This window comes from Ctenopharyngodon idella, chromosome 8 (assembly GCF_019924925.1).
Source record: "Ctenopharyngodon idella isolate HZGC_01 chromosome 8, HZGC01, whole genome shotgun sequence".
In the NCBI taxonomy this organism is placed as follows: domain Eukaryota; kingdom Metazoa; phylum Chordata; class Actinopteri; order Cypriniformes; family Xenocyprididae; genus Ctenopharyngodon; species Ctenopharyngodon idella.
In genome coordinates this window covers 132,329-160,294 of record NC_067227.1, presented here as the reverse complement: position 1 = coordinate 160,294, position 27,966 = coordinate 132,329, and the positions used below count along the sequence as shown (strand labels likewise).

At 38.9% G+C, this 27,966-nt stretch overlaps 1 protein-coding gene across 2 annotated transcripts in view; it reads left to right on the top strand.

Annotated features, from left to right (window-relative positions):
* Positions 1-5,901: 5,901 nt before the first annotated feature.
* Positions 5,902-27,966, top strand: part of ift122 (intraflagellar transport 122 homolog (Chlamydomonas)) — a 46,330-nt gene continuing 24,265 nt past the window's right edge. Inside the window, exons 1-14 of one of the 2 annotated variants that reach the window (XM_051904020.1) lie at positions 5,902-6,074; positions 6,410-6,476; positions 7,145-7,229; positions 7,308-7,386; positions 7,586-7,662; positions 11,357-11,423; positions 11,681-11,827; positions 13,047-13,122; positions 19,133-19,324; positions 20,142-20,280; positions 23,354-23,556; positions 26,156-26,293; positions 26,655-26,819; positions 26,903-27,100. In XM_051904020.1, the coding sequence (XP_051759980.1) occupies positions 6,016-6,074; positions 6,410-6,476; positions 7,145-7,229; positions 7,308-7,386; positions 7,586-7,662; positions 11,357-11,423; positions 11,681-11,827; positions 13,047-13,122; positions 19,133-19,324; positions 20,142-20,280; positions 23,354-23,556; positions 26,156-26,293; positions 26,655-26,819; positions 26,903-27,100 (1,692 nt within the window). In that variant the 5' untranslated portion in view covers positions 5,902-6,015. The remainder of the gene's footprint in view (positions 6,075-6,409; positions 6,477-7,144; positions 7,230-7,307; positions 7,387-7,585; positions 7,663-11,356; positions 11,424-11,680; positions 11,828-13,046; positions 13,123-19,132; positions 19,325-20,141; positions 20,281-23,353; positions 23,557-26,155; positions 26,294-26,654; positions 26,820-26,902; positions 27,101-27,966) is intronic. The other variant, XM_051904019.1, reaches the window with a different exon arrangement.

The window sequence follows — 27,966 nt, the reverse complement described above, 5'->3', positions numbered from 1 at the left end:
TGGACATGTGGTTTCTGCAGTGGTTTCTCAGTTGCCATTGGCCAGTAATTTTTCTCCACATCCACACTGATTTAGACAAATATGTAAATATATGCTGCATGCTTTCCTCTCAATAACAAAATAACTGCTGTTTTCTCACTGCTGTTTAAGAAGTGATATGGATATGTTGCGGATATGTTTGCCCCAGCTTGGCAATTCGGCATTCTGCACTTCTGAGCCAGCGTAACGGTTTAATGATCTACAACAAAATAGAGAGAGCTTTGGTGATAACTAAGCAAATATTTGTAGTAATTTCTCACTAGAAATATAATAAAAAATGGAAAAGGTTGGTCAAAAACATACATTTACACAAAGTGACCATGAACTACGACTTTCAGATTTTCAACTGAAGTTCAACTGTCCCTGAATGGAATGCACAGGATTGTGGGGTATCAAAGGCAGTGAAGGGTACATCTATGCTGCCTTCAAAAATCAATTAGTTGAAGGTATCTCAGTAGACAGTATGTGACACGATCATTGGATTCGGACGTGCCTTGTTGCCAATTTTCAGCTTTTGGCTACAGCCATGGACTATGATAGCAACTCAAAGACACTAAGTTGGAATCAGTCAGACCAAAGGTTTCATGTTTAGCTGTATAATAGCACCACCAAGTGGCCCAGCCCTGCTACTTTTTCTTTTTCTCAGATTGAGCCTGTACAAAAATGTCAAATTTGGTGGAAATATCTTGTGTGCTAATATGCATATAAAAATGACACCAATCAACATACACGAAACATATTTCATTATGTGGAATTTGCAATGAGAGGGGCGAACACGCTGGATCTTGTTTACACAAATATACCCGCCGTGTACCGCGCAAAGCCCCACCCCCACCTCAGCTACTCAGACCACATCTCTGTTATTCTAATCCCAGCATATAGACCGCTCTCTCCAAACCATTTCTGAAGCAGGTGAGAACCTGGCCAGCAGAAGAAATCTCTGCTCTTTAGAACTGTAACTGACTGGGACATGTTCAGGGAGGCTGTAACCAATGGGGACTCAACCAACTTGGAGGAGTAAATGTCATCAGTGACCCAGCTATATAAGCAAGTACATCAATGATGTCACTGTCTCCAAGAACATCACTTTTCGCTCCAATCAGAAACCGTGGATGACTGTGAAGGTGCATGTACTGCTGAGGACCCGAGACTCTGCCTTCAGAGCAGGTGACAAGGTGACCCTAAGGACAGCAAGGGCCAAACTGTCCCGGGCCATCAGAAAAGCAAAGCAGGCACAAACAAATTTACAACCACTTCAAAGACAGCAGTGACACACAGCGCATGTGGCAGGGCATCCAAGCCATCACCAATTACAGCACAACATCACCTGCCTGCGACAGCGATGGCTCCCTTCCAGATGCGCTACACAGCTTCTGCGCTTGGTTTGAAGAGCAGAGCGATGTGGCAGCGAGGAAGTCCACCCCTTCTCCCAACAAACAGGTGCTGTGTCTTACCATGGCTGATGTGAGAACCCACAAAAAGCTGCAGGACAAGACACATTCCTGGCATAGTGCTCAAGGGATTGGCAGACCAGCTGTTGGATGTTCTTCAACATCTCTCTGAGCAGCGCTGTTGTTGCTGTTGAGCACCACTATTGTCCAGGTCCCAAAGAAGTTTTCCGTGTCCTGCCTCAATGACTACCATCCCAAGGCACTCACACCCATCATCATGAAGGCATGTCATGAGGCATATCAAGACCCTGCTGCCCCCTTCACTGGACCTGCTACAGTTTGCGTATCGTCCAAACCTCTCCACTGATCTCCACCTGGACAATAAGGACACCTATGTTCGAATGCTGTTCACAGACTTCAGTTCAGCATTAAACACCATCATCCCTCAGCACCTGATCAGGAAGCTGAGCCTGCTGGGCCTTAACAACTTCTTCTGCAACTGGATCTTGGACTTTTTGACTGGGAGACCTCAGTCAGTCCAGATCAGGAACAGCACCACACTGAGCACTGAAGCCCCCCAGGGCTCTGTGCTCAGTCCTCTGCTGTTCACACTGCTGACTCACAACTGTGCAGCAATGCACAGCACCAACCACAGCAAGTTTGCCAATGACACAACTGTGGTGGGTCTCATCAGCAAGAATGATGAGTCAGCTTACAGACTGGAAGTGCAGACGCTAAAGGACTGGTGTAAAGCAAACAACCTGTTTCTCAATGTGGACAAAAGAAAAGAGATGGTTGTTGACTTCAGGAGGACATGGAGTGACCACTCTCTGCTGTACATCAATGACTCCATGGAGATAGTCAAGAACACCAAATTCCTCTGTGCTTACCTGGCAGAGAACCTCACCTGTTCCCTCAACACCAGCTCCATAACAAAGAAAGCCCAGCGACATCTCTACTTTCTGAGAAAGGCCCAGCTCCCACCACCCATCCTCTCCACGTTCTACAGAGGGACTATCAAGAGCATCCTTAGCAGCTACATCACTGTCTAGTTCGGAAATTGCACCATCTCGGATCATAAGACCCTACAATGGATAGTGAAGACCGTGGAGAAGATCATCGGGCTCTCTATTCCCTCTGTAATGGACATTTACACCACACGCTGTATCCGAAAACCACACCCCCCCTCAGATCCATTCTTCACCCACCTGCCATCTGGAAAAAAGTACAGAAGCATTCGGGCCCTCACATCCAGACTGTGTAAGAGTTTCTTCCCACAAGCCATTCGACTCAACACAAAAGGTCTGCTCTGACACACACACACTCAGTGGCCACCCTCAGTGAAACTTTTGCACAAACAACTTTGCTGCAAAAGTACAATGTTTACATGTACTGTATCTATTTTTATACTTACAATTTATTTGCACAAAAACACTTTACTGTACTTGTTGACACTGCACTGTCACTGTGTTTGTAATATCTTGTTGTGTTGTGTTGTTTGCACGTTTGCACACGCACTCTGTGTAATGTCCATAGTTTGTTTTGTATCTCAAGTCATATTGTGTTTGTCATTTCATCTAGCACCTTGGTCCTTGAGGAACGTTGTTTCATTTCACTGTGTACTGTACTATATATTGCTGAAATCCCTGCTGAAAAATCCAGCTAAACTGGTTGGCTGGTCTTAGCTGGTTTAAGCTGGAAGTAGCTGGTTTTAGCTGGTCTCCAAGCCTGGCTTAGCTGGTCAAGCTGGTCTCCCAGCCTGGGTTAGCAGGTGTTCAGCTGGTTTAAGATGGTCTCCCAGCCTCCCAGCTAACCAAAACCCCTCTAAATCCAGCTATGACCAGGCTGGGAGACCAGCTACAACAAGCCTGACCAGCTTAGGCTGGTTTTAGCTGGATTTTTCAGCAGGGATGACAATAAAAGCCACTTGACTTATGGGTTCTCACATTTTATCTTTGCAGTCACTCACGGGTCACTCACAGATTTAGACAGTACTATAGGCATACAGTAGATGCATTTACCTGCTGTTTAGTGGTCGGTATGGGGATGGAGCCTAGCTAGTTAAGTAATTGGCCATGTAATAATTTTCCTGCTCACAGTTGATAAACTGACACTGAAAAGATCAACCTTCACTTTCAGGCCAGCTGCTACTCCCCCCACAGACTGTTACTCATTGATTAGAGTTGTGTCTGCCTCACCAAGTCTTCAAGCCTTTGTCAAATATACTAGATGGTGCTATTGAATCCCAGAAAACTGAATGTTTAGTAAACACCTCCCTCTGCAACTGGATCTTGGACTTTTTGACTGGGAGACCACAGTCTGTCCAGATCAGGAACAGCACCACCACACTGAGCACTGGGGCCCCCCAGGGCTCTGTGCTCAGGTCCCCTGCTGTTCACACGGCTGACTCACGACTGTGCAGCAATGCACAGCACCAACCACATTATTAAGTTTGCTGATGACACAACTGTGGTGGGTCTCATCCGCAAGAATGACGAGTCCGCTTACAGACAGGAAGTGCAACCTGTTTCTCAATGTGGACAAAAGAAAAGAGATGGTTGTTGACTTCAGGAGGACACGGAGTGACCACTCTCCACTGTACATCAATGACTACCCCATGGAGATCGTCAAGAACACTAAATTCCTCTGTGTAACATCATATCAACCAAACATTCAGAAAACTGAATGTTTTCTCAGAGGGAAATCAATTGTAAAACCCTGAAGTCTGCGTCTGTTCCACAAAATGGTTGAAGGTATTGGACACTCTTGGTCTTGATTTGTTCAGCTGCAAGATCTCTTTCTTTAGCTCTTCAAATCCTGCATTAGCTTCATCAACAGCACCTTAATAAAATAAAAATCAGCGTTTACAACAGTAAATGTGCACTCCGCTAAGCTAAGATTAGAAGATACGATTTTTAAAGATTCTTTAACATCAAATCAACCAAAGTAAGTTGCTGTGTTTTAGTTATAGGTTAATCATATAGTGATTTATCAACTATGTTTAAAGGGATAGTTCACCCAAAACTTTTACTCACCCTCATGTTCTAAACCATATGAGTTTCTTGCTTCTGTTGAACACAAAAGAAGATATTTTAAAGAATGTTGGTAACCAGACAGATGATAACACCCATTGACTTCCATAGTATTTTTTTTTCCTATTATGGAAGTCAGTGGCTACTGTCAACTGTTTGATTACCAACATTCTTTAGAAAGAAACTCATACAGGTTATCCCAGGCCTGGTCCTCTCTCGTCCTTCACTGTCGTCGCTCATCCTTTTATCCTTCCGGGGCTCCTCTGTGGGACTGCCATAATTTACCAGAATTTTTGACAATTTCCACGTCACAAAGCGAAAAGTGTGAAAAGGGTTCATCCATGAGGCTGGGGATTGTTTTACTTAAGGATTATTGGACCAGTAAACAGACTTTCTTTGACCAAATTATAGAATTTTTCATTATTGTTATTATTTATTTATTTATGTAAGTGGCCCCTTCAAATTGTACAGTTTCACCTTTCTTCTGTGCTAAATTTGACATTTTGACCATCCATTAGGCAGCTTGTGGTGATGACTTGTTTTCCAGATATGATTTTTTTGTTTGTTTCTCCATTTCATAGGTTTACAGCTCATGTCATTTTCTGGTTTGTAATGCATTTCATCGAGACAGACGAAGAGCAACTTCATGGTGTTTGGTTTGCCATTCTGAGCATAAATAAAAACAGATAAAAGTTTTTGTTTTTCTTAGTGAAATGTGAGAACATCTAAAATTAGAAGTAAGAACAGTTTAATTCAGTTATACAAATATTACAGTGAAATAGATGTAGTTAAAAGGAATTATGCAATTACTCATGTTATCTAAAAAGTTAAAAGTAGCCAAACACCTCCAATGTAACTTTTTTTTTTTTTATCAGTAATTAATGTAATATATTTTTTTTCAATAATATTTTTTATTGAATATTTTGTATTTCGAGGGAATTTTGTGGTACTAAATAATAATTATACCATAATTATGATCCATTTGTTTCCACATTTTTTACAATACAATACAATCGAATTAAACAATCCATACATTATTTCCATTTTTTATTAATTCCTATGGCCGTCATTCTTTTTTTTTTTTTTTTTAATTCTAATCATGTCCACGATATTATGTTCACATAGCAAGTTCCACAAAAGTCACAGGTGTTGTACCATTCCGATGAAGTAAACAAAAATCAAAAATCAAAACGTAATTTCTTTCGGTCAAAAGTGACCGGAAACACCAGAGAGTTAAGAACATTTCCAGCTGATGAAACATGCAGTATATTTCCAGACATTACATTTAACTGTTGTAGATTTTACGAGCCAGCAGAGGGCGCTGTTGACGACGCTCTGATGCTTGGAATGTTTTCCCTATTCAATCAAGAGAAATAAGTATATCCACACCGGTTCACGCGGACTCTAACAGAGAAGGACTTTTATTTTGAAATCCATCTTCTGTCCTCCATGTCGTTGTTTTTAGCTTCAGTTTGCATCTCTCTCAGCATCTCTGCCTCAGTGCTGATGATCTGACCTGTTGAATTCATGCTGAAGACCGTCATCTTTCCGAAATGAGGGCTGTTCCCACATGGATAGATAAAGTACACGACCGGGATAAGGTTGAACAATGGTAAGGCGCTTCAATGTTTTCTAAACATCCTTTGCAGAGCAGTATGGATTTGGCTAGCAACCGTTGCTATGTAAACAACATTAGCACCGATGACCCAATCTGAGCGTTACTGCCTGTTTCTTTTGCATTTATTTTCCATAACATCGCATTTTCACTCATACACATCATAGGGGGCATTAATATATTTCTCTTTTGATTCAATATGCAGTGGGAATCGGAGCACTTCACACTCGCTGTGCTTTAATTCTGGGTAAATCTAAACTTCACACATGTCTGTCGCATCTCATGATCATGTTGTTCCAGTAATAAATAACACCGGCCTGTCTGTCTTTCAGTATTTATGATCTCGCCTTCAGACCAGATGGATCTCAGCTCATAGTAGCGGCTGGAAATCGAGTTCTGGTAAAGAAACTCTGCAAACACGCATATTTCAAAGGCTGTGACTGCAACATGAATCTGCGCATGCGCACGAGAGCAAGAAAGATGAAATAAAAGACTGAAAAAAGGCCAAAATAAGCGCCCCCTGGTTTTGGTGGTGGGATTTTACTCCCGTTTTCTATTATATTCTGCCAAAAACATTGATCACTTCTATTTTTGGAACAGTTTCTGTTCCCTTCCATTCATATTTCAAATAAATGCTGTTCTTTTGAACGTTCAATTCATCAAAGAATCGTGAAAAATAAAAATGTATCACAGTTTCCACAAAAATATGAAACTGTTTTCAACATTGATAATAATCAGAAATGTTTCTTGAGCAGCAAATCATCATATTAGAATGATTTCTGAAGGATCATGTGACACTGAAGACTGGAGTAATGATGCTGAAAATTCAGCTTTGATCACAGGAATAAATTACAGTTTACTATATATTCACATAGGAAACAGCTATTTTACATTGTAATAATATTTCATAATTTTTACTGTATTTTTGATCAAATAAATGCAGCCTTGTTGAACAGAAGAGACTTCTTTCAAAAACACTTAAATGTATAATAATCCGTCACTATCAGTGACTGGAAGTGAGCGTTTGTTGTCGATCAGTGATTGACGCGTGTGTGTGATGTGTGCAGGTGTACGACACGGCCGACGGGACGCTCATACAGCCGCTGAAGGGACACAAAGACACTGTCTACTGCGTGGCTTACGCTAAAGATGGTGATTATCACATGAGGCGTGTTTGAGCCTGAGATTCAGATGTCTGTAAGTGCATGATTTTCCTCTCCTCTCCTGCAGGGAAACGCTTTGCATCCGGTTCAGCAGATAAAAGCATCATCATCTGGACCTCAAAACTGGAGGGGATCCTCAAATACACGTGAGAACGGAGTTTGGAAAGCTATTATTTCAAGTGTTGTTTGAAATGTGATTGCTGAATAGTTCAAATGTCTTTTGTTGTCGTAATGGATAAAGATTGATTCGGTTCAGGTCATGTCCTATCGCGCTCATCAGAATAGACTTGTTTTCACAGCTTTAGTGATCGTTGTGTTCATGTGTAACTGTGTTTTGTCTCTTAGTCACAATGACTCGATCCAGTGTGTGACGTACAACCCCGTCACACACCAGCTGGCGTCATGTTCCTCAGGAGACTTCGGTGAGTGTGTGTTTGGGTAAACACAGAAAACTACTGTAATGTGACCCATTTACAACTGAAGCAAGAAATAATGAAAGGCCTGAAATTTATAAGTAATTATTAGAGGTGTAACAGTACACAAACATGATGGTTCGGTACGTACCTCGGTATTTAAGTCACGGTTCAGTACAGCAGGGGGGAGAAAACTAAACATAATATTGCTTTTTTATTAAACAGTAGCTTATTGAACAAATTGTGTCTCTCTCTTTAAAAAAATGCAATTATAATTAACAAAAACTATCTCAGCTAATGCTGTAAACTATATATGGAGCCTTGTCATGCACATTACTATTATATTAAAGGTTACAATTAACAACAGAGCCCAAACTATTAAATTCAGTTTCTATTTATTTTTAGATATAATAGTCAACACTTAATAAAGCATGTAAATTGCACATAGACAGGTTTTAATTATTTTTCAATTATTTTTCTACTCATTTTTGAAACATGATCATTTACACAGTTACTGCCATAATTTGTTTTCATGACAAAATTATTTAAACATATATTAAATAATTAAGACAGTACCAGTGTTGGGTAAGTTACTTAAAAAAAGTAATTGATTACTAATTACATCATCAATGTTGTGTTTAAAATACTTTTCTAATTACTCTGTCTGAAAAGTAATTTAATTACTCAATAAGTAACTTATTACTAATTACTTCTTAAAATCCCTATAAACCTTGACTGGATAGACAATAGAAAGAAAACTCTTTTAATAATTTAGTCAAACATGGAATAGTTTAGCCTTTTATAGCTTTTTAAAACATTTTAATTTTATTATAACATATACTATAATACTTTTATTTACTTTATAATACTTAAATTTTTTTAGTAACAAATAGGGATGTCACTATACCAAAAATCTAGTAGTCGGTACCGATACCACCAAAAGTGCACAATACTCGATACCACGATAAAAATACATAAAAATACAAATAAAACAATGTTATATTTTTTTTCCAGGTAGGTCAAATAGTAGTAAGTAAAAATACCACAGAAATTGAATAATCAAATATAAAATAACTCTGCATAGTCATAACTGTATAAAATAAATATAGATTAATCCTTATTAAAGCTTTTCTTTTGTTATTTGATTATCATTTATAATACAGACAGCCAATAGTAGACAGTAGCTTGTTTTAAAGGCTGCTGTCACTAAGACCTAATGGACGGAGACAATATGCTGTTACACATGCTGTTCACATTCACATAACCAACGCGAATATACGCCAAGACGCGCATTTTGACATAACTGTGTGTGTATTTGAACGTTTATGTGTAATAAACCGCGAAAATGTGACGCTCGCGAGAGGCGGCTATGTGTGTGCGCTTTGGTCGAGAGCGCACTGACTGAAGACCGTCTCTCAGAGAGCACACGCAGTTTTTTTCTCCCTAGGACATATATAGCTTACATTTTACCGTAATGTTTTTGCCTACCTGTGTCAAAAAAGTGAAGTAATTAGAATATTTCCGTTCTGCAAAACAGCCACTCGCTTCTGCCGACATCTTCAGACAGCGACTACACAGGCAACTGGTGCGAAGTTGCGAACTCACGCACAAATGCACTACAGCTAACGATTTTAAAGAGGCAGCGTTCACTTTTACCTTTAGACGACAAGATTTAGATTTTAAATTCAATATTGATTTAAACAGAACTGTTGAACTAATTTACAGTATGTAACGCAAGTACATTTTAAGTAACTGTAATTAAATTACCTAAAAATGATCAGTAATCCCTTACTTTACTTTTTCAGTGGATAAGTAATTTAATTACAGTAACGCGTTACACCCAACACTGGACAGTACTAACAGGTAAAGTATAATGAACATATAAGCTAATATAGTGCATATATTTAGTGATATGCTTCCTCTAAAGTTCATTTCTCTAGTGAACTAACATGCTGCGGACACTAAATGACTGACCTGAGGTAAATGTAATACTACGTGAGATATTATTCTCAAACTGTTTTATTGATATCTTTCAGCAGTTGAAACACTGGTTGAGAGATTACATGTGAACATATCTATGCATAGATCGTCTGCTCTTCTTCTTCTGCGCTTGTTGTGGCAGTTAGCAAACAGCGGTCCATTACCGCGTGCGCCCCCTTCTGAATTGGAGTGTGAATCTCTTGTGACTGACAGTATTCGTTGTCTGACTGTATGAACCGAACTGTGATGTCCGTACTCTGACCGTTCGGGATGAATACATGTACCATTACACCCCTATTAAAGGTGCAATATGTAAAATTTTCTGTCCGCTAGAGGTCACTAGAGGCCTATTCAAAACAAAGGCGTAGCTTGATGATGCCAAGTTTGAGCGTGGAATCTTGGGACATGTGGTCTTCACCTCACAGCCGGTGGAAAATAATCATGATAGGACTTGGACAGAAATCATGTGCATGGATGTGATTATTAACGTTATTGTAGTATGAAGCAGAGCAGGACCGAGTGTTGTGGGAGCTGAACGAGGCCGCTGGAGCGATTGCGCAACACATGCCTCACGAGCAGCAGGGCTTTTATTATGCCACAGTAAGATAGATCGATTTAAGAATATCATATTAAATGCTGGATGGCTTGTGTTGATCAATGGCATGCAGTTAATTTTAAAACGTATTGTATGATGGAGAAAAGGCTGTATTACTGTTACTAAAAATAAAGCTGCATCTGATTATGCTATGTTAGCTACTTCACACAATAGTGTTTTTCTCTTAGGCATGGTAAAGCATGGTACTCGAAAAAAATCAAGAAAATTAGATTTAAACAATAAGACTAAACATGTTGAGCTATATAACAATAATTAGTTTTCTGTCTATAAATGTATCAAAACAGTTGTTGCCTTGTCTATTAAAACATGTAAATATTAAAGCATCTTTGGTGTTTCCATGGTTTCTACAAAATAAAACCGGAAACCGAGGGTAAAGCGGGTATGACGCAATTGACAGGCGACTCCTCACACGTCCCGGAGCCTTGGTTAAAATTGCAATTTTATCATGATTTACAAATAGTTGGAAACATTTGGGATATTGTAAGTACTCAAGTGAACAAAATATAAAACAGTGGCCTAGTGGTTTTTGGATATTTTATTGCAAAATTCTTACATATTGCACCTTTAATAATTATTTATTATTAATTAATTCACGTTAGCCTATATACAAGTCTTTTTTTTTTTTACTTCAATTCAAGCACTGCATGTAGTATCGAGCGGATTAGAAAAGGTTTAAACCACCCTTTACAATCTGAATGAAATAAATTTCAATCACATTTGGCCAATTCATTCCCACTGACGTTGGTGCATGGTACGTGGTTTTATTCCAACTGCTGGATTATTAGGGTCCATGTAAACACAACTAGTGATTCAAACATCATCAAATATAAGACAATTCACATTCAGCTGTAATGCAGACAATAGTGTCATTATTCAGATCAGTTCAGGTTTTGTTCTCATCTGATTGTGTCAGTGCAGTCAGATCACTAATATTCCTGAATATCAAGTGTCTGTTAAACCTAGCGAAAGGCGACAGCGGAGAGGAACCCAAACTCCATCAGGTGACAGAATGGAGAAAGTGTTCATAAATCTGCCAGACTGCAGTGAACTCTTCAGCTGTGCTGATGTCTGTCAGCTCATGTGTGTGTTTGTTTGCTGTGGTCTCAGGTCTGTGGTCTCCAGAGCAGAAGTCTGTCTCCAAACACAAAGTCAGCAGTAAGATCACCTGCTGTGGGTGAGTGTGACGACATCGAGACATAACCCTAATCATATATTTAACTGATTTTAATGCAAATAGACAGTGAGATGTTTAACTCATGTATTTAAAAATGTACCACCTGATTGTATTTTAGAATGTTAGCTATTTATTAATTGTACAATTTTTGTTATTCACTTTGGTCATGAAGATGGCCTTGTTGCTGACATACATACCATTTACAAAATGATAAATAAATGAATGAATATTTGCCTACTGTGTGTGGCTGATCTCAGGTGGACTAATGACGGCCAGTACTTGGCTCTGGGAATGATGAACGGTGTGGTGAGCATCAGAAACAAGAACGGAGAAGAGAAGGTGAAGATCGAGCGTCCGGGCGGCTCCTCATCGCCCATCTGGTCCATCGCCTGGAACCCGTCCAAGTAAGATGAAGATAATTCAGCTCGTTAAAGGGATAGTTCACCCAAAAATGAAAATTATCCCATGATTTACTCACCCTCAAGCTACCCTAGGTGTATGTGACTATCTTCTTTCCGATGAACACAATCAGAGAAATATTTAAAAATATCCTGGCTCTTCCAAGCTTTATAATGGTAGTGAACGGGGCTCAAGATTTTGAAGCCCAAAAAAGCATATCCATCCATCATAAAAGTAATCCATACGACTCCAGGGGGTTAATAAAGGCCTTCTGAAGAGAAGTGATGCGTTTTTGTAAGAAAAAATATACATATTTAAACTCTATAAACTATAATCACTGGGTTCTGGCAACAGCCGTACACGAGTCTGTTCTGGCGGAAGAGTGACCTCTGACTCCATCAACTATCAATGGCTTCCATCAACTGTTTGATTACCAACATTCTTTAAAATATGTTCTTTTGTGTTCAACAGAAGAAAGAAACTCGTACAGGTTTGGAACAACATGAGAGTAAATGATGATAAAATTTTTATTTTTGGGTGAACTCTCCCTGTAAGACAGTCTTATGTTTATGCAACTTGCCCCTGAATATAACATATGAACTCTGACCAGTGAGAGGACAGTTTACTCGTGTGACGTAATTAACAAATTTTGATCAGTTTAGAAATGTTTCCTTGTGTAAGCGAACTGAACCAAGAAGAAATTGCAGCATTGTAACAATTTTAATCCCTGTTTCAGAACAAAGCAAATGATCTGCAGGTGTGAAAATGCCCTTAGATCATGGTGAACACACATGAAAGCCATAAACAGGCCAGAACAACACAAGAGTGCTCAGTGCAATCAGCGTTTTCATCATGATCTCATTTATAGATCTTTTACTGTAATATAGAAACGTGTCTTTCTTTCTTGCTGTGATATTTTGTTATCTCACATTGACTGCGGCCAAAAGGGTCAAAATACATTCCCGCTCCAGTGTAGATGCTGTTATCCTGCCACACATATCATACCTTCTGTTTATCTAGAACTTGTTTGTGTGTGAAACTCTGAGAGCATGAGCTGATGCAGTGAAAGTGAATCATGTGAGTCGGTCGGCTTGACAGCAGGGGGAGCCGCTGCACTGGTCCTTCTGCTTCAGCTGCTTCTAATAGAGTCATAAAAAGCAGTTGCAAGTGTTTTACAGAATCACAGAAGGGTTAAGAAGTACTTTGTGTGTGTGTGTGTTTCAGGGATGAACACAATGATATCTTGGCAGTGGCTGATTGGGGGCAGAAGCTGTCTTTCTACCAGCTCAGTGGGAAACAGGTCGGTGTCTAGACTGCTTGTTTTATTTAGAGATGCACCGATGTATCGGCTACTGATATTTATCGGCTGATTTTTTTTTTTAATCAATTTACAACCATCAGCATATTGGCTATAGCAGGAAAAAGGCCAATGTAACAAACTGATGTTTTACTGTATTTATTAACTGCATGAAGGCACTGAGTTGTATAATGTCTGTTGCATAATCCAGCATTTTTAATACTTAAATACTTGCTAAAACGAAGTGAAATGTGTACAAAACACAGTAGGGCTCGTCAATAAGGACCACCCGGGGTCAGCGTGAATAACGCTTGGGACGATTGACGGAGCTGTGCCTGTTTTGATCAGGCCAGTGCTGCATATTCATGAAAGTTTATCCTTTGCACATGTCTTTGAGCCTTGACAATTTAAATATTCAAGCACAAGAAGACGCGAAAGAGAACTTATGCTCACTGTGTGAGAACGTTTGTGTGCCCGGAAAGCCGCGGAAATACTGATTTTGAGTTGTCTTTCACACAAAATGAAATCAAAATGGCGAGTATCCTTGTAAACATAGTCAGTTATGTCTTAAAGGGAACCCCTGGTGTTCAGACTTGTATGGCTTAATATAACGTAAATGATATCTCTTACTGAAATATGTAGTAGAAAACCCAGGAAAGATTTACGTTATTTAAAAAATCCATGACATATTTGGACAATGGGGGGCGCCATTTTGTTTAGGTGTAAAGGCTGATCAGGTTTTAATTAATAATAATAATAATAATTGCTTACATTTATATAGCGCTTTTTCTGGACACTCAAAGCACTTTACATATGGAAGGGGGAATCTCCTCAACCACCACCAATGTGCAGCAGATGATGCGACGGCAGCCATATTGGTGGAGAAGGAGACAGGGTGATGAAGCCAATCAGTATACGGGGATGATTAGAAGGCCATGATGGTCAGAGGCCAATGGGCAAATTGGGCCAGGATGTCGGGGTTACACCCCTACTCTTTTCGAAGGACATCCTGGGATTTTTAACGACCACAGAGAGTCAGGACCTCGGTTTAACGTCTCATCCGAAGGAAGGTGATTTTTGACAGCACAGTGTCCCCATCACTATACTGGGGCGTTAGGACCCACACAGACCACAGGGTGAGCTCCCCCTGCTGATCTCACTAACACCTCTTCCAGCAGCAACCTAGTTTTCCCAGGAGGTCTCCCATCCAGGTGCTAACCAGGCTCAGCCCTGCTTAGCTTCAGTGGGCAACCAGTCTTGTGCTTCAGGGTGATATGGCTGCTACAAAGGAACCCCGCGAATATTAAGACCTGTATGCGTTACTAGATTACTGTTGCACCAAAACATACAGATGAAAAGCCTCAAAGTCATCAGGGCTAAAGTGAAGAGAACAAAGACGTGGATCTTTAGGAAGTTTTATTCGTCCACATTCTTCACACTTCCCATTCTTTTCTCCTCTTATCGCTAGTAAAGCAGTAAAGACTTACATCGGTTCTCATCGACTGAAAATTACAACCAAAAGCAGCACAATGTGGCATCGTATATTATATTACGAGTTGTGTTGCGGTAAAAATAGCAATAGGACAGTGTCAGAAGCTCAGTGAGTGCAACCTTTTGGCGTCATCGACATAGAACGCATTGTACAGCTAAACAAAATTGGTCCAAATTTGTCATGGATTTTTTAAATAACATAAATCTTTCATGAGTTTTCTACTATGTATTTCAGTAAGAGACATCATTTAGGTTTTATTATGCCATACATGTCTTAACACCAGGGGTTCCCTTCAAATGAACATAAATAGCTGAGAAATAAAATGCTGGTGTAACAGTATATTGGATCTGTGCAGCTCTTAAAGTGACAGCACCTGCTGCACTGCTGTGTTTTAATGTTAATCAAACAACAAAACACACAAAAAAATTGCTCTCTACTCTTGACTAAATAACTTTTGTAACTTTTAATAAGGATTTAATTCATACAGTGAAGAATATGCAGTGTTATTTTACATTTGTCTACCTGAAAACTACTATTAGACCTACCTAAAAAGCTCTGTTTATTTCATATGTATCTTTGTTCTGTTGGATTTATGTTGACCTGCTGAATGTTAAATGGATCCATATTCATTAGAAATTATTTGATGATGCAGTAATAAACTAGTTAGTTTACCTTAATGCATGTGTTTTTGAACTTTGGTAATTTAAAACACGATCAAAACACTATCTATTTTAATGACAAAACTTCAAATAAGACAGCAAGTGACAAATATCGGTATTACGTAGTTGTAAGAAGATAATCACACAGAACATGCTTTTGCTTACACTGCATGATAGTATTGAAGGCAGGACTGCAGCACTGAATTGGGAAAAAAAGCAATGATAAAGCAGTGCAATGGTCAGCAATGTCCGTCTAGTGTATGTCTACATAGAACCACCAGTTTACTGAAAACAGCAGGGAGTAATCTCCGCATCATCTCCGGCAGAGCTTTATGATTGACCCAAAGCTTCTTTCTTCTGACGTCAGCGAGTCCAGACCTCGTACGGCTCATACCGCTAATCTAATGCTTCCTTTACACACAGCATCATACTTCTTTAATACATCATTTTAAAGTGAAAAAATTGGAAGTGAAAGACTTTAGGTGTGTTGCTTTGCACAAAGTCAGACACTGAAGAAGCAGATTTAAAGCGTCAGCAGTAAAGAAGCCAAAATTTGCATACAGTACGTCATTGGTGATGTAAACTGCTCACCTTTTATCTTCATTTGCCACTTTAAATTAAAAAAAAGATGCTACTTCTATATTCTTATGCACATGCAGTGAATTTTTATGTTTGTGGGTTGAAAGAGGGCAATTTGTTATAAGGTTGAGTGACGTTATTCGTTATTTTTGTTAAGTTAGTCATGATTCCATGTTAATATCAGCCATGTTAATATAACACATCTCATAAAGTAGATCATAGGAACCATTGGCACCATCGGTATTGGCAATACAGATTTGACTTGGACAATCCATATGTCTCTGACTTCACATGTCTGATCTTCATAGTACGTTAAAGTCTTATTTCAAATGAGCAAGAAACATGCTGTTTTCCATATGTTTTCTATAAACACACAGAGCTGCAGTTTTAATAGAAGAAGTCATCTGGAGCAGAAACCATCCAGCGTCCTGGAAAACATTATCTTTACAGCCGTTATACATGTCCTTCCCCAGGTGCACATGGGAAGTGTAGTAATTAAGGGAAAATATGCAGCGCTCATTATGCAACTGTAATGTCATGGCCTCCAGTGCTGTCTGAACAAACACTTCATTACAGCGCTGTTCATAGGAGCTCGTAAAAACGACTGCTGGAGGAATTCACAGGGAGAAGCACGGAGACTCATTGATGAGGGGAGATTCATTCAGATGTGTGTTCTCAAACATGCATGAAATGTTTTGAGCTTAAATATACAACCATGTTGAATTTCAGCCCTGAAAATATATCGCATGCAAATACAAGCACTGTTAATGCAATGCAATTTTTTTTTCAATTAGTGTAATTCAACATGTTTTTTTGTTCCAAAGACATTTGTCATTCATTTACTTTATTTGCTGTTCACAGATTTGTGTCACATGTGGGAAGAAAAAAATCATATGCAAAATGTTTTTCTGTGTTGAACTGCATTATTTTATTATTTTATAATGTTTCCTGGGGTGCACTTATAATGTTAGTATGATTTTTACATCAAAAATTGTCATAATTTAGAAATAAAAGGCATTTTTCCTACCCTGATTTTATCCCTCTGATTTGAACGCTCTGTTTTAAGGGGCGTGTCTGCTGTGAGACTTCAGTGTAAATGCCCACTGCTGTGATTGGCTAACATCTTTGCATATGAAATAGCTAAGTATTACATGTGGAATTCTCTCAAAAACTTTTAGCACGTTTTTACTGTTACAGTTCTCAAGGTTAACTAATCATGAAAAGTGTTGATTATAGCATTATATTTAGATCGTGGCATGAAAGGTTGCAGTGATGAGCATGTAGCCGATCACAGATATGTTGTTGAGTGCATGAAAGCAGTGATCTCATCATTGCTCGTCAAACACACTGTAAATAAGAGATTTGTTGATGTAACGGGAGTCCAGAGCCCTCGCGCTGTTTGATTGACAGCTCCAGCATGCACTGTTTGATTGACAGCTTCAGCGATTGCAAAGGGAGTGTTCTTTGACCACTTTCTATATATAATTTAATCACTGTTTAAATAACAGATTATTTTCATCCTACTAAGAGAAACAAAGTGAAGTTGAGCGTTTAGTCCCTGGTTGGATTTACTGACACATAGACAAAGAACATCTGACTGTACATCAATCATTACATATCAGTATGGTGATTTTGGTTAGACATGCACACACAATCACAACGATCTGTAACAAAGCAATAGTGACACAGTACAAACTTTTTTTACTCACATAAGTGTGTTGCGCCGTTCCTGTCGGATCAAATATAGAAGGCGCAGCATCGTTTTTTATGTTTAGGCTCTCTGCAAATCCAGTGCAGTGCACAACATTTTGCAAGTTTATTGCTTAGTTGCTTGATGTTAGCGTCACGTCTGTTATTTACCTACTGCTTTTCATGCGCAAATCAGTGGGCGGGGCTACAGTGGTAACAATGTAGAAGTAGGCGTTGATGATCTTCTGCAGAGGCGGTCTTTCACCTCTCTATGACGTAATAAAGAGGCACATTCCACAACCAGTCGCAGTCTGGGCTTGGTTTAAATAAAAGCTGTTTTTGCACTAACAAGGAAGCTTTCAGTTCTCAAACTTACAGGATATTCTTATAGTATAATGACCTGTTATATGTCAAAAGCTCAAGAAAATGCTGATTTTTCAATTCATGACCCCTTTAAGGACTACAACAAACGGCTGGTAGGGACTACAATGAGCTTCTTCCTGGGTTGGTGACATCACTAACCCTAAAATTTACATAAACCCCGCCCCCGAGAACACACAATGAAGGGGGTGAGGCCATGTTGGGCTGCTTTAGAGAAGAGGAAGAGTTGTTGTAGTAGAGTGTTGTTATCATGCCGTCATTTTACTCCGGACTGCTTCACAAACGAGGGTCAATTCAACACTGGATTTGCACAAAAGATTAACATGACGGCACATGCTAGTGGATGAGATGAATCAACTCCACAGCAACTACATAAATTTATCCACTAACCATTCAGAAACGTCCAGTTTCATTCTAAAAGTTGTAACTTCTTCCTGAGTCTCTCCATCAGTGTCGACTCCGGTTTGAACAATGTAAGACTGAACACTGTTACCGACAATCCTCATTTTGGCTGCGTGAGATTCTCCAGCTTTGTTGTTGTTGAGCGACCGAAGCGCGAGCTGTTAAAGCTCCGCCCTCTTCTGGAAAGGGGCCGGGAGCAGCAGCTCATTTACATTTAAAGGGACACACACAAAAACGGCGTGTTTTTGCTGACACCCAAATAGGGGCAAATTTGACAAGCTATAATAAATGATCTGTGTGGTATTCTGAGCTGAAACTTCACAGACACATTCTGGAGACACCAGAGACTTATATTACATCTTGTAAAAAGGGGCATTATAGGTCCCCTTTAATTGATATGTCAATAAATATGTTAATGGATTTGAAGTATACTTAGTATGAAATAAATTATTTTAAATAGATTTTGGTATAGGTTTTTTTTACTAAGGTTTTCAGGGCTGAAATTCAACATGGTTGTATATTTAAGCTCAAAACATTTCTTGCATGTTTGAGAACACACATCTGAATGAATCTCCCCTCATCAATGAGACTCCGTGCTTCTCCCTGTGAATTCCTCCAGCAGTCGTTTTTACAAGCTCCTATGAACAGCGCTGTAATGAAGTGTTTGTATATCTGATAGCAAGGCTTGAGATTAGATTGGGTTTAATACTGAATTCAAAACTGAGAGGCTGCAGAGATCCTCACCAATGAAAGTACTGAAATAAACAGAGTATATTTCCCTTGTTAAAATGAACGGTTGTGTGTTTTGCAGATTGGGAAGGACCGGCAGCTGAACTTTGACCCCTGCTGCGTGAGCTTCTTCTCGAAGGGCGAGTACATTGTGATGGGCGGCTCAGACAGACAGGCTTCGCTCTACACTAAAGACGGGGTTCGGCTCGGCACCGTTGGCGAGCAGAGCTCCTGGGTTTGGACCTGCCGCGTCAAGCCAGACTCGAATTATGTGGTCAGAGATTTTGTGAATTATTCATGGAAATATTCATTTATAACGGTAGTTAGCTGTGTGAGTCAGTGAATCTACAAAAATATGTCTGGTTCACATTTCATCACAAAATCAAAGTAAAGAAACAAGTAAAATAGCTAATAATGGTGATTTTCATTACATTCATTACTGTAATATACAGTATTTGAATTATACAATGATTTTTGAATTCATTTAAATCAGTATAAATTCAATGTAGAACAACAACCTCAACGCATCAATACATTATGACTTTCTTTGTTTTATTAGCTTAAAAGATCAAAATACAAAAACCTCAGTGATCCTAAAATAGACTGGAGTTCTTAAATGCAAAATGTAATTTCTTCTTTTTTCTTTGTGTGTGAAATATGACACGTTCTTGACAGTGTTTGTGAGATTTCGTTGAATGAACGCCCATATTTCTGCTGTTCTCACTCGCCTCTATTTAAGGCAGTTGTTTATTAATAGTAGACAGATTAAAGTTGTCAAATCTTACAGTGCATATTTAATCAGAAAATGAGATGTGGGAGAACATGAGTTAATTAATTAGTTGTGTGAAAGTCACGACATACTGAGCTACAAATCACAACTCTGCTTTTCTCTCAAACTGTGTTTTATAAAACATTCGCTGTCTTTCACAAACTTTAGGGCATCATTATAAAAAGGGAAAGTGATCAGACTAATTTGCAGCATTATTACCCCTTTCATAGATGTCTGATGTGAGTGTAGCTGATATATTTGCAGTGTTTATACAGCGTGGAAAGCTTGAGAAGCTCTTCTGAGTCTCTGTGGTGTTGTTCAGGTTTTAGGCTGTCAGGACGGCACCATCGCATTCTTCCAGCTCATCTTCAGCACGGTTCATGGCTTATACAAGGACCGCTATGCCTACAGGGACAGTATGACCGACGTCATCGTGCAGCACCTCATCACCGAGCAGAAAGGTGCCGTGACTTTCCACATGACATCCTCACATTCAAACATGCCACTCTCAAATACAGCTGGGAGCAAATTACCATAGGAATTAAATGTAACAGGATGATAATATATCTGGGTGAGAATAGTTTTAGCATGTTGGCAGTGGTAATGTATTTGGTCTTGGCAGACTAGATCTGTTACGCTGCTGCTGCAGATGGACTTTCTACTGCTAATAGACACACAGACATGCTGCTGTGAGCATGTAAGATCTGCTGCTGCTGCATAAATAGACATGCATAAATCCTGTAGCAGATCTAGGTAGGTGGAGCTGGGGAGGTGAAGGGGTTCAACCAGACTATTTAAATGTACAGCAAGCCATCTCATTGGCTGCAGGATCAGCAGAGGCCAATCAGTATGTAAAGGACAGATCAGCCGTGCGCCATCTAGAGTTTCATGACTGAACTAGATATGTGTGTGCTCATCCATGCATCCATCCATCCAGAATTATTGACACCCTTGTTAAGTATGATCAAAGGAGGCTGTGAAAATAAATTTACATTGTTTATCCTTTTGATCTTTCATTCAAAAAATTCACAAAATTCTAACCTTTCATTGAACTAAAACAATTGAAAGTGGGGGAAGATCTCATTAAGAAATAAATGTTTTTCTCTAGTTCACGTTGGCCACAATTATTGGCACCCAATTAATGCAAACATCTTCAACAGTCTTCTCCAATAATGCCTGATGAGTTTGGAGAACATCTGACAAGAGATCAGAGACCATTCCTTCATGCAGAATCTCTCCAGATCCTTCAGATTCCAGCTCCATGTTGGTGCTTCTTCAGTTCACTCCACTCATTTCTTCAGGGTTCAGGTCAGGGGACTGGGACGGCCATGGCAGAAGCTTCATTTTGTGCTCAGTGACACATTTGTGTTGGTTTTGATGTTTGTTTTGGATCATTGTCCTGATGGAAGATCCAACCACGGCCCATTATAAGATTTCTAGCAGAAGTGGTCAGGTTTTGATTTTATATCTGTTGGTATTTGATAGAATCCATGATACCATGTATCTGAACAAGATGTCCAGGACCTCCAGCAGAAAAATAGGCCCACAACATTAAAGATCCAGCAGTATATTTAACCGTGGGCATGGGGTACTTTTTATCCATGTGTGCACCAAACCCATCTGGTGGGTTTGCTGCCAAAAAGCTCTTTTTTTAGTTTCATCTGACCAAAGAAGCCGGTCCCGTTTGAAGTTCCAGTTAGGGCTGCACGATAATGGTTAAACTGATAATCACGATTATTTTGCTCAAAATCATAATCACGATTATTAATCACGATTATTCTATCAAAAAGGATAATCTAGTTATGGCTATTTTGCATGTTCTTTACCAACCTACACTTCACCCAAAAGGCCGGTAGGTGGCACACCGACTTCATTTAACCAACTATGATAAATTCGTTAGATGGTAAATCAATAGAAACACATGGTTTTGGTGAACGCTTTGTAATCTGTATTCACATTAGATTTTTAAAGCAACACAATTAGTTTGCAAGTGAGACAAACCACAGATTAAAATTGCCCTGCAAATTCGTAAAGCAAAGAAAGATGCTCTTTGATATAAAAAAAAATGTCCAGTGGCGATATAATTTTCAACTGATTAACATTATGAAAACTGGTCAAACCTTTAGGAACTTCAAAAGATAGAACAGCGAAACTCCTAATATTATTTCCAATAATTCCAAACTATGTTCATTTTCCCGATTTAATTGTCACATAGGTTGCAAAAGTGCATTCTGCAAACAGTAAGGTGGAGATCCGTGTTGCATTTGTTGGAATTCATCGCTGAAGGTTTGATCATGGCAGATTTAGTCACACAAATAGTACGAGTGGCTTGTGAAGAAACAAAGACTGGCTGTATGACACTTTCATTGAAGCAGAATTTCGCTGTGGAGATCGCTAAACTCCAGCGCACATGTTTGTTTTCAGATCATCAGCGCTTCTTCCTCATTTAGAGGGAGCGCGTGCACAGAGTTGCCAGATTGCACAGATTAAGTAAAACACCGGGAATACAGTATCTTTTTAAAGGAAAAGCTCTATTTGGGGGATTTAAGCTATTTGCATCCGGCAACCACAAGCATATCCCAAAGAAACTTTTTCTTGAAACCCTCCCGAACAACTTGTGGGGATGTAGGTGCTGTTTGGTCTTTTTTTTTTTAGGCTTTCTGAGACTCAAGACTCAACTAATCTCTGCAGTTCTCCAGCTGTGATCCTTGGAGAGTCTTTGTCCACTCAAACTCTCCTCCTCACCGCACATTAGGACGATTTAGACACACGTCCTCTTCCAGGCAGATTTGTAACATCTTTAGTTGATTGGAACTTCTTAATTATTGCCCTGATGGTGGAAATGAGGATTTTCAATGCTTTAGCTTTTTTCTTACAGCCACTTTCTATTTTGTGAAGCTCCACAATCTTTTGCTGCACATCAGAACTATATTCTTTGGTTTTACTCATTGTGATGAATGATTAGGGGAATTTGGCCTTTGTGTTTCCTCATGTTTATACTCCTGTGGAACAGGAAGTCATGGCAGGACAATTTCATAGTCCTAGTGTGCTTAAAAAAAAATATATATATATATATATGAATGGCAATATACTTCAGAGATATTTTACTCATAAGAACTTTTAGCGGTGATTTATTTTCACAGCCGCCTTTGCTCATATTTACCAAGGGTGCCAATAATTCTGGAGTTGACTGTATCCATGCTAAGTTGTGTAGAACTTTTCACATTAAATATAAACCTACCCTGAGGAAGATAAAGGTGATAGTGGCGAGGAGAAAGATACAAATTATCAAGCAAAAAGACAAATTGTCCTTGAATACATTTCGTTTATATTTCTTACTGTTGAAAACTATAGGCTGTCCTGTTATGTCATGATTTTCATCATCTTCAGAAAGCATAATGAAGTAACATCAAATTAAAAAAATGTGTTAAAATATTCATCCACAGACAGAATTCCTGACATTAGACTTGAATGTGATCCATCTCTGTTTCTGTGTCTTGCGTTTCTTGAATTTTTCCCAATTTCCCCTCACAGTGCGAATAAAATGCCGTGAGTTGGTGAAGAAGATCGCCATCTACCGCAGCCGACTGGCCATTCAGCTTCCTGAGAAGATCCTCATCTACGAGCTTTACTCCGACGACTCCAACGACATGCATTACCGCGTCAAAGAGAAGATCTGCAAACGCTTTGAGTGCAACCTGCTGGTCGTCTGCTCACAACATATCATTCTCTGTCAGGTAAAGACCGTCTTTCACAACACAACGTCCCTGAATCTACTGAAGTCATGTGAACGTTTCCTGGACGTATCATGTGATTTTACACCAGAAAGCTATTTGAGATCGATCAGTATGAATGCTCCATAATGTGTCTAATCGTGAGCAAAAACACATTCGGACATGACAATTTTTCAATAAAATCAGCAAAATTTAAATGCAGCACAACAAATCCTATCTATGAATACTTTATAATTAAAATAATACATTATTTTTACCAAAATGAGTTTTTCTGCATTACAGTAATGAGACTGTATGAAAGCGTCCCGCTTGATGGCTCTAATAAAAGGCTTCATTGTGACTGAATACATACTGTGTCATTTTTATGATCTCATATGAAAGAAGCGCGGTCACGCAACATTATCAGCGCCGGATCAAATGTTCAGTGACTGAGACTCTGTGTTGTGCGGTCAGGTCAGATGTTGACCCGCTCTCTCGTGACATGAAGCAGCCCATTCAAAACACACACATACAGAAAGTGTTTTGTCCAGCCGAGCCTGTAAACGCTGATCCCGTCGATATGTACATTGTAGCAGGGTTCGTACAAGGTGCGTAATGTGCTTGAGTTTGACTTTCTGAAATGTAAGTCCTGGAAAACCCTTGAAAACAGCCATGTTTATGAAGATACTTGAAAAGTGAAATATAAATGAGATTAGTGTTAAATTAATTTTTTTCAGAAAAAATACAATCTTTTCACAGTCTTTGGCTAGAAGCATGATATTACTCATATATTTCAAAGTATATTATACAGCTTTCATTCTTCAGGTCAATCATATATTCATAGGGAAAAATCCGTTTGAATGAGGAAAGCGATATCTTTGTTGTAGTATCCTTTCAAAGTTTAAAGGGATTTCCCATGACTGATAGCACTGGTCAATGGATTGATCTTTTTTTAAGTTTCAGCTTCACTCCAAAGCCACTTTGCTTGTTGGTTATGCCTTATAAGGCATTGTTCAGAGTTAAAATAATTTCAGAAACACTTTATTTTAGGTTTCAATTCTCACTTTTAACTAGTTGCTTATAAGCTTGCACATTAATAGTATATTGGTTGTTTATTAGTACTTATAAAGCACATATTAATGCCTTATCCTACATGACCTTATTCTACATCCCTTAATCCTACCCAATACCTAAATTTAAACACTACAAAAACTACCTTACTAACTATTAATAAGCAGTAAATCATGAGTTAATTGAGGCAAAAGTTGTAGTTAATAGTGAATGTGTTCCCAATACTGAAGTGTTACCATAATTTCCTTGTTTAAAACCTTGTTTGTTTCAGAAGGAATCAGAGTCATTTAATGAATCGTTTACTAACTCGCTCTTAAAGTCAGTCCCTTGCTGCCACCTACTGGCGTAACTATGTAACCTGCACTAAAGTTGTTAAACCCCCATCAAACCGTTTCTCAATACCAAGTAAGGCAACGTTATAATATAAAAAATTATTTATTGAACAATAATAGCCATTATAAACTTTGTATATAAAAAGGTGATTGATTATGATTTCACTTTTTTAACTTTAGTGTATAATGTTGCTGTTTGAGCATAAACAACATCTACAAAGTTACGACGCTCAAAGTTCAATGCAAAGGGAGATATTTTCTTTTACAGAAATCACTTTTTAAGAACTACAACAAATGGCTGGTAGGGACTACAACGAGCTTCTTCCTGGGTTGGTGACATCACAAACCCTAAAATTTACATAAACCCCGCCCCTGAGAACACAAAACAAAGGGGGCGAGGCCATGTTGGGCTGCTTCAGAGAAGAGAAAGAGTTGTTGTAGTAGAGTGTTGTTGACATGCCGTCATCTTACACCGGACTGCTTCACAAACGAGGGTCAATTCAACACTGGATTTGCACAAAAGATTACCATGACGGCACATGCTAGTCGATGAGTTGAATCAACTCCACAGCAACTACATAAATTTATCCACTAACCGTTCAGAAACGTCCAGTTTCATTCTAAAAGTTGTAACTTCTTCCTGAGTCTCTCCATCAGTGTCGACTCCGGTTTGAACAATGTAAGACTGAACACCGTTACTGACAATCCTCATTTTGGCTGCGTGAGATTCTCCAGCTTTGCTGTTGTTGAGCGACCGAAGCGTGAGCTGTTAAAGCTCCGCCCTCTTCTGGCAAGTGGGTCAGGAGCAGCAGCTCATTTGCATTTAAAGGGACACACACAAAAACGGTGTGTTTTTGCTCACACCCAAATAGGGGCAAATTTGACCAGCTATAATAAATGATCTGTGGGGTATTTTGAGCTGAAACTTCACAGACACATTCTGGGGACACCAGAGACTACATTATATCTGTAATTTGAGTAAAAAAAACAAATCCTTAAAAAATAAACAATATTTTTAGTACAAACATGCCATTAGATTGCAATATAATTACTTTGCAATTATTTACAATGAAATGCTTTACATTTTAAAATCCTTTCTTTGTGTGTGTGTGTCTCTTTGTGTGTTGGTGTGTGTGCGTGTGTCTCTGTGTGTGTGCGCACGTGTGTTGCTTGTGTGTGTTTCTGTGTTTGTTGGTGTGTGTGTCTATGCGTGTGTGCAGGAAAAGAGGCTGCAGTGTTTGTCCTTCACGGCCGTCAAAGAGAAAGAGTGGCTGATGGAGTCTCTCATTCGCTACATCAAAGTGATCGGCGGCCCGGCTGGACGAGAGGGGCTTCTGGTGGGACTGAAGAACGGAGCTGTATGTTTTGTCTAATGATACTGTGTAATGCATTCAGTTTTAAAGAACCCTTCATGCCAAAAAGGTTCTATATAAGGAGAAATGTCTTAAATGATCGCATAATAGTCATGTTTAACGAGTTATTTTAACGTTTTTCTAGTGATAAAGTATGTTTACGAGATGTTTAAGTCATAAAATTTAATTCAAATAAAAAAATAATTAAAATCAAATCCATAAAATGATCCCATGATGGAAGCCCATATATAGAAGCTTTTCTTCTAACTGTGTGTATGAATGCAGTTTTATTTCCTCCGTCTCTGCATGTAAATAGTTGCACATTCAGATTCGGCCCTGTGTGTGAGAAAGGTCTTGATGTATGCAGATCCTGAAGATCTTCGTGGACAACCCGTTCGCCATCACGCTGCTGAAGCAGAACACGTCTGTGCGCTGTCTGGACATGAGCACGTCACGCAGCAAACTGGCAGTGGTGGACGAACACAACACGTGCCTGGTGTACGACATTCACACCAAAGAGCTGCTCTTCCAGGTCACGCTCACACGAGGATATTACACATTACCTTCAGTCTGAAGCTTGATGTGTCGGCTGAATGCTTTCTGACTGTGTCACAGGAGCCCAATGCGAACAGCGTGGCGTGGAACACGCAGTGTGAAGACATGCTGTGTTTCTCTGGCAGTGGATATCTGAACATCAAGGCCAGTAACTTCCCAGTGCACCAGCAGAAACTGCAGGGCTTCGTAGTGGGTTACAATGGATCCAAGATCTTCTGCCTTCACGTCTACTCTATGGCTGCAGTGGAGGTGCCTCAGGTACGAGAGAAAAATGACATCCACATGAGATGTTTAACAGACGTTAAGTCATTGGCAGTAGGGATGAGAAACTACATTCAGATTTTTCTTTTAAATATTTCCAAAATTGTATTTGTGAAGACATTATTTCACACCTCCTGATTTCACAGAGTAAATCAACAAGTTTTGTTGGTCCTGGAACAACAATCCTGTCAAAAAAATATTTTGTTAAGCATAAATATAAACAAATATCTGCCAATAGAGTCAGAAAAATGAACTTGATTTAAAGGGAAAACAGGATTATTTTTCTGACCCCACTGGCAGATATTTGTTCTTGTTTTAAGCACTAACCCACTTTATTTTGATCAATTTTTCTGAAAACAAGACTTCATATTTGAAGTAATTTGTTTCTCCAGTAAATGTATCTTAATTTAAGAATGTTTAGATATTTGTACTGGAAAACAAGACAGAAATACTGAGGAAAAACCTCATTTTCTGCATTGTTACACAGGTATCTCTTTACAATAAGGTTACTTTTGTTAACATTAGTTAACTACAGTAGTTAACATGAACTAACAATGAAAAATACTTCTAAAGCATTTGTTAATATTAATGTTTAAATAAAAACAGTTAATATTAGACTTTTTTTATTAGACTTTTTACATGGAATGCAAGAACAATGCAAATGAGAAAAATTCTACATAAATCTAATATAAAATATAAGTTTCAAACACTATTAACATTAAAAACACAGAGAGCTGCAGGAATATTAGGCTGCTGTCACTTAAGAGCTATGTAGCAAATTAGCTCAAAATAAATATGAATAATTAATCATAACTAGTTATAATTAATTATAAATATTTGGATCAGTTAATAAAATTAACTTA